Source organism: Thamnophis elegans, chromosome 4 (genome assembly GCF_009769535.1).
Source record: "Thamnophis elegans isolate rThaEle1 chromosome 4, rThaEle1.pri, whole genome shotgun sequence".
Lineage (NCBI taxonomy): Eukaryota > Metazoa > Chordata > Lepidosauria > Squamata > Colubridae > Thamnophis > Thamnophis elegans.
Genome location: NC_045544.1, coordinates 49332294 through 49349491, shown reverse-complemented (window position 1 = coordinate 49349491; position 17198 = coordinate 49332294). Strand labels below are relative to the sequence as shown.

The following is a 17198-nucleotide window of genomic DNA, read 5'->3' as shown; positions in this document are numbered from 1 at the left end:
GTCGACAGACAAATCCTTGTATCTTGATGTTAATCAGAGAGACGTGGCCCATAAACAGCAATTTTTGCCCAGGTTGTTTGTTTTTATTTGCTTCTTCCCTGTTGCTGCAGTTTCCTATCCCATGTCCCAGATCCTTCCTTATCTGTTAGTTCCTGTACGGCTTTTTGGAAGCTTTGATGGAAAGTTTTATTTACACTGCTGTCTTTTCATTCATGTACAGTTGGATCTTATTGTTCTATTTGTTTAAATGAAGAACTTTCTTCTTTACATGGATGAAAACTGTAGAATAGAAGTGAAGCAACCTGGGACCCCCAAATGTGTCGTGTAATTAATCTTATTGTGGAAGCCTATGACAAGAACCACAGAGAGTTAGTGAGTATCAATAACATGGGGAGAAATAGAGCCCCAAGGAACCCCGTAAAGCAAGAGAAATAAGCTGGAATTCCGCCCTCCGATATCAACTATAGCAAACCCATAGAGAGCGAACAGAACTATTTCAACTTCGTGCTCCTCTCTCCCACCCTCAGCTAGCCCAGAAACATGGCATCAAAAAATGCTGAGAATTTAAGGAGGACCAGAATAGATGCACCAACTCTATTCTGATCCCACCAAAATAATCAGCAAGTGATATAGGTGCAGTCCTAATACTCAAGTCTAAAACCCAACAGAAAAGGGTCTATATCAGGGCTGTCAAACTCGCGGCCTACGGGCCGGATGCGTCACACACTGGCCATGCCCATGCCTGTTTAGCAAAGTCACAATATGTCACATGACGCCATCATGACGATGCAAGTTTGAAAACCTGGTCTAGATAATATGTTTCCTCCAGTCCCTCCGGAGGTGCAAACCAATCTCCTTTTCAACAACCTTCCCTAAAAAGGAATAAATGTATACAGATCTGGTGATGGTTTCTTGAAGAGGTGATAAACCACCCCTTCCTTAAGAGCAGGATCATTTATTTCTGAAAGATGAATTTAACCACTGCTTGGATCCAATCACATGTCCCCTAGGATGCTTTGACTGGCCTGAAGAGATTTGGATCTAATATAGAGATGCAATACATATGGAAATAATATCTTTATATGGCCAGTTGAAGATTTAGAAAATAGTGTGTAGGTTTTCAAATATGCTTCTTGAGGATAATTTACACATTGTGTCAGAGGTAAATCTAGTGGTCTCTGATCCACACACTCTCCATTTTTGCTTGGTGCCACCTATTATATATCAGAGATATTTTCATTTCATTAATGTCTTCTCTGTAGCAATTCTCCAAATGTTATAACAACAGTGATTAACTGTCCGGAAATTAGGATGTATTAGATAGAAACAGTAAGTTCAAATACTGACATGAATAATTGTATTACATTTTAAAAACTATCTGAAATCAGCTGAGTTTTTTAGATAAAAATGATGAATAATTGCTCTGTGCGGTTTCATGCCAGTCAGCATGTATTTGTAGCACAAGCATCCTTAGTTTTTAAAAAGTATTCATAAAAGGTAAAGGTTCCCCTTGCACATGTGTGCTAGTTGTTCCCAACTTTGGGGTGTGTGCGTGCTCATCTCCATTTCAAAGCCAAGAGCCAGCGCTGTCCGAACGATGTCTCCGTGGTCATGTGGCCGGCATGACTAAATGCCGAAGGCGCACAGAATGCTGTTGCCTTCCCACCAAAGATGCGCCCTATTTTTCTACTTGCATTGTTACGTGCTTTCAAACTGCTAGGTTGGCAGAAGCTGGGACAAATAAGGGAGCTCACTCAGTTACACGGCACTAGGGATTCGAACCACTGAACTGCCGACCTTTCTGATCGACAAGCTCAGCATCTTAGCCACTAAGTACCTAGAAAATTATTTATATCTAAACCTAAATTCAAAAGTACCTTCCCCCACAAAAGTGGACAGGAAATAAATTAAAAAGGACAAAAATATGCAAATGCACTGCTTGTTATATTTGGGTTGCCAGCTATAGCTGCAAACAATCCTGCCACCTCCCCAAAATGTGTGCTGTGACACCCGTAACAAACATTTGTGTACATACTTGTTCAAAGATACTTTCCCGAACCCTCCTTCCCGCAGAAGCATTCAAAAGAAAGAGAAAGTAGCTAGGATGGAAATGGGGTAAGAGATAAAGTAGAATAGCATTGGAAAGGGTGGGAGGAATTAGTAGATGGAAGGGTAAATAGAGGAGAAGAAAGGAGAGAAAGAGAGACTCCCTATTAGACATAAGAAAAAGGGTTATAGTTTAACATGACCACGGAGACGTCTTTGGACAGCGCTGGTTCTTTGGCTTGGAAACGGAGATGAGTACCGCCCCCTAGAGTCGGGAACGACTAACACATATGTGCAAGGGGAACATTTACCTTTATAGTTGGTTACGGTAATCAAAGTGCTGTAGGGAATGAGTGTTTTGCCAAGCTATGACACAAAGGGGGCACTTCCCCTCTCCAAACCCAGAAGCGGAGTCCTTCGGATTGGGCGGCATATAAATTTTGATAATTAAATTAAATTAAAAAGCTGTTCCTGATCTTTTTTTTGTCTGTTTGCAGAATTCAAGAGCAGGAATGTTGGAGCCACCATATTTCAACTTGCCTGGAGAAAAAGGCATTCTGAGCATACATCCCTAACCTGTTTCCTGAGGGTCCTACTGACTATGTCTTCAGTCATCTTCCACTACACTCCCAGCAGCAACTTCGTGCGCCTATCCCTATGATGCCCATCGGGGGCATCCAAATCGTCCATTCGCTACCTGCTGCCCTGTCTGGTTTACACACTCCGTCTATCTGGTCTCTCTCCAAAGAAAGTTTTGAGGAGAAGCAGTGGGAATCTTGCACTCCTCCAAAGCATGTGGAGAACTGTGCCCGCCCTATGCATATGATGGCTCAAGACAGCACATCGACTTCCGAGTTACTGTTAATGAAAAAGAGCACTTTGGAGGAAGGGGGGTCATGGAGAGGGAGCAAGAAGAAAATATACAAACTTGTACAAAAGCCATAGCCTCTCTCCGCATTGCAACAGAGGAAATTCTCCATGGACGGAGCAAACAGAAAGGGATTCCAAGCCCTTCCCGAAACCCTTGGAAAGTGCACATTTTAGCATGGAACACTTTAGTGGCTCTGAGCCAGGCCAGATCTGTGCCTCAGCCACCAGCCCTGACTTGCACAGCGGTGAAAAGGACCTTTTTGGTACATCACAGCAGACTGTAGTATCTCATTCCCCCTTTTACAGCAAAAACAGTGTGGAGGTCAGACCGTCAGTACTACCGAGTAGGAAAGATTCAAGCACACAGGAAAGCAGAGAGCCGCCCTCTGAAAAAAGCAAACCACAGTAATCTCCGAGGTGTGAAAAATTGTTGACTTCCCACGCCCTTCCCCAATGATAGAAGGAAGTATTGAATTTATAGCATGCCGGTTCTAAGTTACAGTAGTTTGCTATTATATATACTTTTGTTGTATCAAAAGAATTGAGTAAAACTACAAGTCATCATGAGCCTGACCAAATGAAATTTCAAAATTCTTATTGGGTCTGGTACTTTTAACCTGTACAGGTGTTTGTGCCTTTTCTTTACTTTTGCTTATATTCTTATAAGCATTTTTTAGCAGTAATTTGTACATATTTTAGAATTTGTGTATCTGCTTTGTAATAAATGTATTTCTTTCCTTTTTTGGGACACTTTGACCTAAACGATGTAAAGCAAAAAACAAAAAAGCATCAATATATATGTGAGGTTGCACTAAAATATTTTTATATGATTAAAACTGAACAGCTTTATGTACAGCTCTGATTTCTGTAATACTAATATTTATTTACTTTGTTTCATAAATTGTACATTTTTCTTAATGTTGCGGGTTGCTTTTCTATGTGAGCATGGGATTTACTGTTGCATTATTAGAACAAAAATGTATATTGTAAACAAGATATTTAAACTAGAGTATCTTATCTTATTCTGCACTTATGCATTAGTTTAAAAAAAAATAGATAAAAGGATGTATCAGTCCATTCTTTACTCTTGTAATTTTTTTTGTCTCTTGTTTGCTGGATCAACTATAACTTAAAAGTGCTGATTGTGATTTTAAAGAGATAGTACCGTAAGCATTAAAGTAAAACCATGTGCTATTGTGAGTTTTTTCAAAGCTTTATAAAAACAGTTATAAATATATTAAAAGTATTTGGTCTTATGTGAACATGTTGCTATATGCTCCTTTAACAAAGAATATGGAAAACATTCCACCCTGTGTAAATATATGCAACTTCAAAAACTGGTGCAATTTCATATCTATTGTGTGAATGTTTAAGGGTTCTTCCCATTTCTAGGAGGGTCAGTGAACAGTGGGATCTTGACTAGAAGAGAAGCAAGATCGGGTGAACAGGATATCACATATCAGTATTGAAGTGTCTTTAAAACAAGAGCAAGGAAATCTGCATCCTTAGCCTTGATTACAGAGGAATCAAACTCCTACTCCAGATGAGAAAGCACAGGTTGGTCTGCACAGGAACTTAGATAATCGGCTGGCCCGACAGCTTTTTACTCAGTGCTGGGCACTGCAGGCAGGAGACAGAGCCATGAAAGTCACAGAGCTGCGGGGGGGTTCCATACTAGTTGAGAGCAAGGAATAAGAGTCATGTTGGCAAGTTATCTCGCTTCGGAGAGGTAGGTTGGGTTATGGAAAGGGAACGGTGAGTTATAGTTGTTTGCAGCTATTTGGGGATAGATGTTCTTCCTTGTGGGGAAAAAAAGTGTCTTTCGTATTGACAGATCTATCTAAGAGGAAGATCAGCGGGGAAAATCAAGATTTAGGGCATTTATAGCATTCAGTTGTCTTGGGAGAAGTTTGGGAGGAACCATTCCTTACATGTTTAAAGGTGTGATGGTGTGATGGATGCCCCCAGATATACACGCATCTACCCAAGTCAACAACAACAAAAGAGCTGGGTTATTTTCTGTGCTATTTAGTGGATTATAATTCTGTGAAAACACATTTGTATATTGAATTGCAATACATTTAAGGAGTGTTGTTTAAAAAGAAATAAATATACAGTTACATTACAGATCTAGTGTCTAGTTTTCCTGTGGTGTTTTGATTTGCTCCCCAAGTGGAAGCTCTGACTTTCTGCCCGGATTTGTCATTTTATTTATCAAGGATACCACCTGGAATTCAGTGGAATTATCTCCAATTAAAGAATGGGCAGTGTGTTGCCTAGAGGTGTGTAAACTGATGTTACACTTTGTGAGCACAAAAGTATATGTAATATATTTAATTTTGCATTATAGCACAAACAATTGATATTGCATATCAATTTTGCATATAGCAATCAACAATTGATAAACTATTACAAAGTTATTGCTGGTATATTAATACTTATTGCATTTTTTAAAGAAAAAAATTACCTTAATTCATTTGCTCAGTTCATCCAAACCTTCTGAATGTTATTTAGTTAGCTAGTTAGTTAACTTTATTGTTACTGCACCCCGTACAACGAAATTAAATGCAATCCTCAGTGTACATTATAACTATAAAAATAAATCACAAACACACATCCTTCACATTCTATACAATTGAATTGAAAGCACCTGATATTGCATTAATATTGCACTATACAGTAGAATTCAATATAGTTACTGCTCTGGGATAGAAGCTGTTTTTCAGTCTATTTGTCCTTGTTTTTATTACCTTGTACCGTCTCCCAGATGATAATAATTCAAAAAAGGGTATGCCATTTGACTAAAAGATCTTTCCAAGAGATAACTCTGAAATAGCTATTAATAGCCAACAAATCAACTTAGATGCAGTAATTAATCCCTACCGGAGTTGTAGAATTAACAGTCTTCCATATTGCTGAATTAAAACTTTTCCTATCCCCAATAAAATTGGCCTGATTTAAGGAATGGCTAGAATGCATTTCAGCAATAATACAGCATATATATAGAAAATAAGAACAATTCTGTGTGGAAAAACGACTCAAATAAATAAACACAAATTTCGATGTCAACATTGCAAGCCCTTTTCGCTTCATTGCAGATTTAGCACATACATGGCCAAAGCAAGCTAAATTAAGACATGCAATTCAGAGCCTTTTGAAATTCCAGTGCACACTTCAGTGTACAATTGAGCACAAGATATTTGATTTTTTAGAGCATATTTAGGCCAGCAAAGTAAGTAAGCAGAGGACTATCCCAAAGGTGCTTTTTCAGGAGGCAATTGACTTTTCTTGTTTTTCTTTTGAAGACGTTTCATTTCTCATCCAAGAAGCTTCTTCAGCTCTGACAGGATAGTGGGGAATGGAAGGACTAATAAGCAGAGACTAATTTCTGTGATAGAAATGATGACGTAACCCACACTTAATAAATTTCCACTTAACCAGGGATGATTCCATTACATTTCAGGTGACACCTGGAGATTAGATAACACATACATTTTTGCCTCCTGGCAAAAATGATCTATAAAATTTATTTGCTGATGATATAATTATAATCATTTCTAATGCAACAGCAGTTCATTAGAAATACCTCAGGAATTCAACTCTCTGGCTTAATAGTCACTTTTTAAAAATGCAATAATTGCATGTATACTCTATTTATAAGCATACATATCTGCAATATTTTAGAAATTACCCTTGAACATAGCACTTTTAAATGTCTGGAATTATTATATGATAAATTTAAATAAACCTTTCATAACTACAATTATCCTGGAATCTGGAATGAAAAAAAAGAACAAGAATTAATTTGTTATTTTAGGCATACTGTATAGCAGCAATTAAAATTATGTTATTTCCAATGTTTCATTGATAAAATTCTTACTGTTTAGCAAAAAATGTTTTTATTACTTTGCTTTAAATCAACATACATTTTATGTTTACCTTAAAAAGAAGAGAATGGTCATAATTTAAGAATATGTCATTAAACAGTCAGCACAGATTATTCCTTTTATAATGAAAGATCCAACAAAGCTACAGATCAAGATGGAAAATATTCAGTTCTCAGGCAAGTATTTGAGCTGTGGTGACACAGTGGTTAGAATACAGTACTACAGGCTACCTCTGGCTATTGCCTGCCTGCAATTGGCAGTTTGAATATCACCAGGCTCAAGGTTGACTCAGCTTTCCATCCTTCTGAGGTGGGTAAAATGAGGACCCAGATTATTGGGGGCAATATACTTATTCTGTAAACCACTTAGAGAGGGCTGTGAAGCATTGTAAAGCAGTACATAAGTCTAAGTGCTATTGTTATTTAAATTGACTCCCTTTTCAAGTATTAGAGCAAGGGGAACATATATCAGCTCAAGATGGCCAAGAATCGTTGGGCTGATTCAATCCCCAAGCATCTTTCCTGGTAGCTGAAGAAGTTGGAGTTGTTGCTTTGAGCTGTGTTCCAATGCCATCATTTGACTGGTTTTGTCTTCCACCTCTTTTAAAATGAATTCTAGATGGATTGCAAATCAGATGTAGGATACGCAACATTCTAAATAAACAACAAAATTCAATAATTTGTACCTTACATTGTTGAACTCAACTCATGTATCTATTCCACGCATATCTAATATGGTGTTATCCATTCCTAAGTGATTTGAAATACAAACCAGGGACCAGATACAATAGGTTTGAGGCTACCCATTTTCTGTTTTGTATGTTATGCTTATACTAGTAAATTATCCCTGAATTCCAAGAAAAGCCAATAAGAAGGCTTCAATGTTGTAAAAAGAAATCATTTTTTGAACTTTTAAACTAAGTAACTAATGTTGATGATTTGTAGTCACATGGCACTTTAATTTAGTTACAGTGCAGAGACAATAAGTAAATCTAGAGGTATTGTTTTTGTCTTTTCTCAATATGCTCATTATTTATAAAAAACAACAGCCCTTTCTAATATTTGCATTCTCAAATGCAACATTCTAGCATTCCTTTCTCTCCCCCCCCAAAAAACACCCCAACTATATGTTCAACTTAAAATACTTAAATTAAACTCTAAAATATACACATATGTAAATATATGTAAAATATACGTAAAATGTAAATGTTATCCAACGTGATAAGATATCACCATATCATCTCAATAGATGCCATTTGTCCAGCTTCCAGTTTGGACCAAGCATGAATAGTTTTATCCATGAAATGCTTGACCAGACTATTGGAACTTGCACCATTTGGCACTCCTGGCCCATCTTTTCTTATAATTTTTAGGGAAGCTTATAAGCTTCCAAGATATCACACTGAAAGCGACAAAGTAATTGCTGCTGGAGTCTATTCATTTGAATCAAAAGGATTACATTGGGTCACTATAGATTATAAAGTTCTGATAATGTTCAGTTATTTGAATCTTGCTACCCTGTAGAAATCCGGTCTGAAATAGGCACACAATTATTGGAAGAACAAGCAGCAATCTAAAGAAGCAAAACACTTTAGCAGCTTTTCTTTCATGAAATAATGATGCATCTGATTTTGGGCAGAACAAATGACTGCATAGAAAAATGACAACAATTTCAGCACATTACATAGGGGCTTAGAGGAGAAGGACTAGAGTCTGCCTTACTGGATACACAATTCTCTTCTTGGTTGAGAGGGGAGGTGAAGACACAGACATCCAGAGAAAAATTAGACTAAAGAAATTGAGACATTAAGAATAAAAAGGCTGTGAGGCTAAAGGGAGAATAGTAGGTCTGGCACATAACTATCCAAAAGACAAATCCAGGCAAAGGAGAACAGAGTGGTGTTCACTTTTCATAGTATACTAGCTGATAACATGGTGTTGCCCAGGTATTTATTTATAGGGGGAAAATGTCTGGACCAAACATAATTTCTAATGTTGGATTTCTTCCTTACCAGAGGGAGCCCCCTTGGGGAGTACTGTGAAGCCATTACCATGGCAACGCCACTATGCTGTACAGTAGAAACCAGTACGGCACTACGACACAACAAGCTGTATCTTAACAGAACACACAAACCGAGAGGAGTTTGGGGTGTCTTATCCCCACAGTATTTTTCTCCAGAGAGTAAGTCATCTGTGTACCAAATTAGGTTGAAATTGCTTGAGGTGCTCCAGAATTATGCTGGAACATATATACATACATATAGCCTTTTTATTTTATCTTATTTTACATTATTATTATCACAACAGAATTGTATCACAGCAGCCAGTTGTTTTTGCCGGATTTGGCATTGATTACTAGTCGGGCTCCACCCAGGGGCCTAGGACGTCGTAACGTATTTTCGTAATACGTTACGTATAATACTTAATAGGTGCGGATCCAAGCAGTGCGGCTTTTTGCATTGACTGATGGTGATTTTGTCAATTTGTAACTGTTTTAAATGTGATTCCAGCGCTTTTGGAATAGCACCCAGTGTGCCGATTACCACTGGAATTACCACTGCTGGTTTGTGCCATAATCGTTGAATTTCGATTTTTAAGTCCTGGTATTTCATGATTTTTTCATGTTCCTTCTCATCGACCCTGCTATCACCTGGTATTGCGATGTCTATGATTGTAACCTTATTTTTCTCAACCAGTGTGATGTCTGGTGTATTTTGCGCCAGTATTTTGTCCGTTTGTATATGAAAATCCCACAAGATCTTGACCATCTGATTTCGGTGACTTTTTCAGGCTTATGTTCCCACCAGTTTGTTGTTGTTTTAATATTATATTTTTTTTCACAAATTCCAGTGGATCATTTATGCTACTGAATTGTGCCGCAATTTATAATCAGTCTGCGCGATTTTTTTACAGCAGCTGAGTATGTGATCACAGTTTCATCAACTTCTTTGCAAAGTCTGCATATGGCATCATCAGAGGATTTTTCGATTTTGGCCTTAATGGCATTTGTGCGGATAGCTTGTTCTTGTGCAGCCAGGATTAGTGACTCTGTTTCTTTCTTTAATGTACCTGTTATTAACCATACCCAAGTTTGTTCATTGTCCACTTTATCTTTTATTTTTTCCAGAAATTGGCCATGCAGTGCTTTGTTCTGCCAACTCTCCATTCTTGATTTTATCACATCTTTTCTGTATTCTGGTTTCATCTGTTGGACTTTCAGTAGATTTTTGTTCTTTACTTCGATTAATAGATGTTCTTGACTTTCTTTAAATAATCAGCCAGTGCATGTTTTTCTTCTTCAACTATTTGCTTCAATTGTTTTTCAGGGCAGGTAGAGTCTATCAGTGTCACCACGTGGATGTAAACTGTAGTGCATTGTCATTAGTTTCCCCACATGTAGTGATTTTGCCCCTTTTTACGGATACAGTGGCACATTTTTCCATGCCAAACTGCATTGAAATATCAGTGCTGAATATTTGGCCAGTGTCAATGATTGATTTCTATTTCTGACTTTCCATAGAGTTTATATCTCTGACTTTACCTAACGTTCCTAGGTCCTTGGTTAGGACTCGAGCAGTATCCAGGTCTCAATGGAAAGCAGGTTGGCAGTAATTGTTTTTTATGCAAGTTCTAATTATCCTCTGAATAGGTTCTTGACATTAAAACTGTTTGCACTAGTCATCCCTTGGGATTTGTCTTTTCCACATCTCAGTCTGGTCTACCGTGCTGGCATACTCCTTCCCAAAGGACTAAGCAAGTTTATAGCTTAGCTTTTCTTAAGATCAACCAAGATCACTAGTTGTGCCACTATCTATGAGAAATTATGATAACACATTTGTTATGGTGCGTTGTTTAAAATGTCCATTTATCACATTCCTAACATGCAATGATATTTATAAAATGCAGTTACAAAATGCAAAATCTAGACTCAAACATTTTCATCCCAGTTTTAACTTAGCTACCAACCAATCAAGAAGAGCATCATATCTATGCCCCAGGTCAGCTGGCAGAGTCAGGTTTTAAGGCCTTTACAGAAGGCGGGGGGGGGGGGATGATTTTGTGTGATATGATGTCCAGAGGGGCAGACACTAGGCAGAAAAGGCTCTTCTCTTGAACCCCATCAGCCAAAATTCTTGCAGTATGCTCTTTCTGCTGATTGAGTAGGATGCCATGCCTACTGGGAGTAGTGTATCCTGTTGGGTTGAGCCAGGTGTTATTTGGGGTGCTTTAGTGTTAGCTATGATGTACTTCATGCATTAGTGCTTGCATTTTCTCTCGCATTCTCTCTTTCCAAACATCCAATGAAATGTTTCCATCTGAAACCATGTCCAATCAGCTACTGCTAAAATACGTACGTACGTATGTATGTATGTATGTATATATGTATGTATTGTATGTATGTATGTATGTATGTGTATATATATATATGTGTGTGTGTGTGTGTGTGTGTGTTTGTGTGTGTGTGTGTGTTTTATTTGTGCTGATAAATAAATAAAGGGAGACTAGTATAGATCTATTTCAAGCTATTTAGCTCTCATCAGCTAGCCATACCCTTACTGGGATTCGAACCTGTGCTGTATTGCATCTTAGGCAAACGTCTTAGCCATTAAGCCACAGGTCTCCTCCTTATCAGCTGAAGCCAGGGAAGAAGGTATATATTTAGTGTCACAACCCCTGGTAAGCCCCAATTATGGGAGGAAGCTAACTGATTATATATATTATATATATATATATATATATATATATATATATATATTAATGTTGTGTGTTGTGTGTGTGTGGTGTGGTGTGTTGGGTTGTGTGGTGTGTGTGTGTGTGTGTGTGTTTATTTGTGCTAGTAAATAAATAAAGGCCTCAGCACCGAAATAAAAAAAACACAAATATAATCAAGGGCAAACAGTAAAAATAGTGGGTTTGCTGTCGTGATGGACTCTTGTGACGAGACCGAAGGACAGATGATGGAAGCAGTTAGCTTCCTCCCATAATTGGGGCTTACCAGGGGTTGTAAAAAAATCTAATATAGAATATATATATATATATATATATATATATTATATATATATATATATATATAGTATATATATATATGTGGTGTTTCTGAGGTTTTCACGGGTGTTAGTATGTAGGTCTCTAGTTGTTCGGGTTTCTCTCCGCGTAGAAATGGAGATGTCTTGGCGACGTTTCGACGAAGTCACATTCGTCATCTTCAGGCTGCTGCTGACTACTTCAGGGTTTGGTGTGTGCCAGGAGTAGTGGTGGATCGTTGGCTGTTTTGTTCCTTATAACTGCTGGTAGGGGATTAAATTCCATTTCCAGAACAAAACGCCTAGCTGATGAACAACACCTAAAAACCGAACTACACACTCTCACCAACGTACTGACATCCAATGGATTCCAAAGAAATAAGATCCCCAACCTAATCCAAAAGAAACCCCCACTAAAGTCCAGGACAGAGAACAAGAAAATGAAAGCCCTCCTCCCATACATAAAAGGCACCACAGACAAAATCAGCAAAATCCTCCGCAAACACAACATCAGACAGCATTCTGCACAGACCGGAAAATATCCACCATCCTAAGAAACCCAAAGACAAAATTGAATTAGAAAATCAAGGAGTATATGAAATCCCATGCACTACTTGCCCCGCCACATACATCGGACAGACCAACAGAAGAATAAGTGCACGCATTGAAGAACACAAAAATGCAATCAAAAAAGAAGAACCACTTCTTCCTGGTCCAACACCTCAAAGCCACAGGACATAAAATTGACTTCAATAAGACAAGAACCATCGCCAAGGCCGAACACTTCAACAACCGTATAATCAGGGAAGCAATCGAAATAGAAAAACACCCACATAGCATGAACAGGCGAGACGACACCTCCCGCCTGCCAGCCCTTTGGAAACCCGCCCTCATCAACAAACGAATCCCAAACATGAAGAATGAGACAGGCCCACACTCACAATAGCCACACAGAACACTACCAAAAAACATCCACAAAGAAAAACAACCAAAAACACAAACTGATGAGGAGGCACGACCCAGACCAGAAGCCAGACTGCTAAAGCACAATCAGCCTCTTCAAAACCCCTCCTACCCTCACAGGAAACACAACCCCCCAAACAATCAGAACAGAACACCCCTCCAACCAAATAAGGACACACTTCCACCTAATCAGACACACCCAAGCCCCCATTCATCAGTTTAATCCCCTACTGGCAGTTAAACTTAATCCCTTACTGGCAGTTAAATTAATCCCCTACCAGCAGTTATAAGGAACAAAACAGCCAAGATCCCAACACTCCTGGAACACCAAACCTGAAGTAGTCAGCAGCAGCCTGAAGATGACGAATGTGACTTCGTCGAAACGTCGCCAAGACATCTCCAATTCTACGCGGGAGAAAACCCGAACAACTAGAGACCTACATAGATATAATATATATATATATATATATATATATATATATATATATATCACTACATAAATATACATACATACACATACATACATACATACATACATACATACATACATACAATACATACATAATATATATATATATATATATATGATATATATATATATACACTTAAAGTCACAACCCCTGGTATGCCCAAATATGGGAGGAAGGTCACACTTCCACTCTCTGTCTTCGGCTCGTCACAAGAGACGATCCAGACAGATTCGATTCCAAGCATGGGTATGGCTAGCTGATGAGAGCTAAATAGCTTGAAATAGATCTATACTAGTCTCCCTTTATTTATTTATCAGCATAAATATAACAAACATGTGTGTGTGTGTGTGTGTGTGTGTGTGTGTGTCATTCAGGAAATAACTTGCTCCCCACCTCCTATGTCTATGCTCCTACACTTTTCCTCTTCAGATTACAGGTCTGTTTCTGCCACCCATATCCTATTTTTACATCAAATTTCATGACATCTAAGTCTCTTGACAGGCACCTGTTCCAAAATATCCTATTTTACATCAAATTCATGACATCTAATTCTCTTTGACAGGCACCTGTTCCAGAAACCTTATATTGTCAGCTCCATCCTGGAAGTGTTAAAATTCCTCAGCATTACTATATTCTAAACAGGTGATGCAAAGAAGGCAAAACCCTCCAAAATGATGTTCAGAGCCCAGGGCAGAATTGTCTTATATTCAGCTCCTGTATGCTGCTGCCTTTTTAGCCACGGCACATGAAATTGTTCCATTATCACAACTATTATCACATCTAAAACCAACAATGGCATCTGAAAGTCAAATCAAGTTACAGCTGAAGACAAGTGTGCTATTTTCTTTTAAATTATTTGCAGATTGCTGATTAAACCCATTGCAAAACAGGATTTCATTTTGTTTTTGATGGAGAAAATGGTTTAGTATATTTATATGGCTGGTGGCCAAGATACACTATGAATCAAATAAAGCTAATGACTTTCTGCCACAGCATATGGATGCTGGGAATAATCGAGTCATAAATGGAAGCAGATGAAACCAATTGTCAAGGGATAAAATATCAGGCAGAGGCTCTGTTGTGACCATCTTTCGGTTGATCTCTATATTTCTGTTGCTATCCTCATGTTCTTCTGGAGGATGGAGGGAGGGAGACTAAAATTACATTCCTGCCTCACACCTGAGATGATTGTGTTGAGAACATGGGCTCTGCCTTGCTGTTTTTTTCTTTAAAATATTTAAAATTGTCATGCAAAACTGTTACTGTGATACGTATATTTAAAGATGACCCAGAGCACATTCAACATACCGCATTTTTCAGAGTATAAAACACACTTTCCTCCCCCCTAAAAAGGGTGGAAGTTTGGTATGACTTATACACCAAATGTAGCTTCACCCATCCACCCATCATCCCGCACCTCCGTGTGTCACGTTTAGACCTGTTTCCCGGCTGCAGGGCTTGCCACAGACCATCGCCCCCTCCGTGGCTTGCATTTTCAGCCTCTGACTGCTCCATTTGAGATCCGTTCAAAGCTGCGGGGATTGCCAGAGTACATCACTGCCGATCGCGCTCACAACTAGCGAACCAAGTTCAAACTCTGGGAACAGCTGATTGTTGGTATTCTGGGAGGCTGATCCACCCACAGATCAGCTGCTCGTGCTCAATCAGGCTAATGTGCTGAAGCTGATCAGGCTGTTTGCTAAGGACATTAGCCAGATGAATGGATGCTGGTAGGCAGAGGCAGAATTGTTTTTCTTATTTTCCTCCCCAAAAACTAAGGTGCGTCTTATACTCCGGAGCATCTTATAACCGCGAAAAATACAGCACATTTTGCTGAGGATGGCTTAGAATTTGGTTTGGGTTCTACGAAGAGAGGGGAGGGGGCAGTTAACCATTCAATTTTTGTCATAACAGAAGAGAAAACTGTGATCTGGGAAGAGGGTGTGTGGAAGGGGAGACTTGTCATGGACTCCTCTTTTGACTTGCTTTATCCTTCCAGGTAGGACTAATCTGCATTATCATACACAAAAACTATGGAGAAAAAGACCATACCAAGCCAGTCTACCACACTTTAAATGTTTATGAGAATAATGGCTGCTAGAAAGACATTTCTCTCCCTTAAATGCTATGCGTCTTGGTAACTTGCTGGTTTACAAGAAAACGTTGGTCAGCAAGATAAGCAAAAGAACAGCACAGCAATTTCTTGCTTTCCAAATTACTGGTTTCTAAATTTCTATGCATATGGGAACAGATTGCCTTGGCTTTATGATTATTTTTTCTAGCAACTAGGTTTTTGGTCCGTGTAAAAATGTTGGCCTTCCCAATCTGAGTCTGAGAAGATGTGCTGTTGTTGAGAATTTTGAAAATATTCATGAACAATTTGGGGTTAGCGTTTTACAAAAAAAACTTTTTTTTAGCAACAAGAGAGCCCTGGACCACTTCCAGGTTCTCACATTCTAAACTATTAATACGAATTATTTTTTTCTGAGGCTGACATGCAGATCAAATGGTTCTCCTTTCCCCTTCATATTATCTACAACCCACTTTAAGTAATGAAATAAACAATTCCAATTTATTAATTTGCTCTAAGGGGGAAACTATTAATTGGAATGCACCAAGCATGGTGAATTCGAATATTTTTGAGCTCACAAAATTCTGTTTTGCCACTTGAAACAGTTGTTTCAAGATGAACCTGGATTGTTCCAATCCTTATGAAAGCGAAAGTAATAAATGACTGCCATATTTGTTTCAAAATGTAAGCAGTTCCAGAATGCTCAGCTTAACTCATTTAAATATGAAACATCTTCTGAAGTGGAGTGTTTTTTTTTGTTTTTGTTTTTATTTTCAAAAGTTTTATTTCTTTAAAACAAACATTTCATCATTCTTCAATCAGTGAGACATCGGAGTACAATTTTTTGTGTGTCAAAATAGTTCTAGTTTACCACCAAATTCTTGTCTAGCCTAATGTATACCCCTCCCTCCCTCCACCCTCCCCCCCAACCCCCCCCTCCTCCTTCCCCCCCCCAACTTCCCAGAACCCGTACACGGTAGGGATTTTTAAACAACACAGTCTAAAATCTATTGAGAAAAAAGAAATAAAGAAATTAATAACATCTCTACATTGATCTTAGCTTCTTCTTGCTGAGCTAACTTTAAACAATTTAAATCATTTCTGATCTTAAGTATAGGCTAACTGGAATTTCTTGGTCCCGTATTTATTTGTATATAGGTCAATCCATTTTTTCCAGTCTCGTTATATCTCTCATTTGAGTGATCTTTAAGATAGCCGATATTTTAGCCATCTCGGCTAAGTTTGTAACTTTCAATGTCCATTCTTGAATTGTAGGCAAGTCCGCCTTCTTCCAGTATTGCGCCACCAACAGTCCTTGCTGCCGTTATTAGGTGCAGAATCAAGTTAGTCTCTACCACTGTAAAGTCAATACTAATACCTAGTAAAATAACTGAGGAGTAAACTTTATCCTTCTTTTAAAGATATTTTGCATAATCCACCATATTTTTATCCAAAATTGCCTTAACCTTTTGGCAGGTCCACCATATATGAAAATATGTAGCATCGAGAGAGCCACATCTCCAACATTTAGGCTGTAAATTCGGATACATAGAAGCCAGCTTTTTAGGATCTAAATGCCATCTATAGAACATCTTATAAAAATTTTCTCTCAGGTTTTTGAGCTTGTGTAAATTTCACATTTCTTACCCAGAGTCTTCCCATGTATCCAGCAGTATTGGTTCTTCAATGTTGTGAGCCCACTTATCATACAATCTTTAACTAATTCTGTTTCCGAATCCATCTGTATTAATACATTATATATCCTCTTTATATGCATTAAGCTTTGATCTCTTATTTGTTTAAACAGATTATCCTCAACTTGAATAAACCAATTTTTTGATCTATTTTCCACCTAGCCTGTAATTGCC

At 38.3% G+C, this 17198-nt stretch overlaps 1 protein-coding gene across 1 annotated transcript in view; it reads left to right on the top strand.

Moving 5' to 3' along the window:
- HIVEP2 (HIVEP zinc finger 2) overlaps positions 1-5043 on the top strand; it is a 35109-nt gene extending 30066 nt beyond the window's left edge. Inside the window, 4 exon segments of the mRNA XM_032216530.1 lie at positions 2544-2608; positions 2610-2934; positions 2937-3027; positions 3030-5043. Of these exon segments, the coding sequence (XP_032072421.1) occupies positions 2544-2608; positions 2610-2934; positions 2937-3027; positions 3030-3325 (777 nt within the window). The 3' untranslated portion in view covers positions 3326-5043.
- Positions 5044-17198: the final 12155 nt, after the last annotated feature.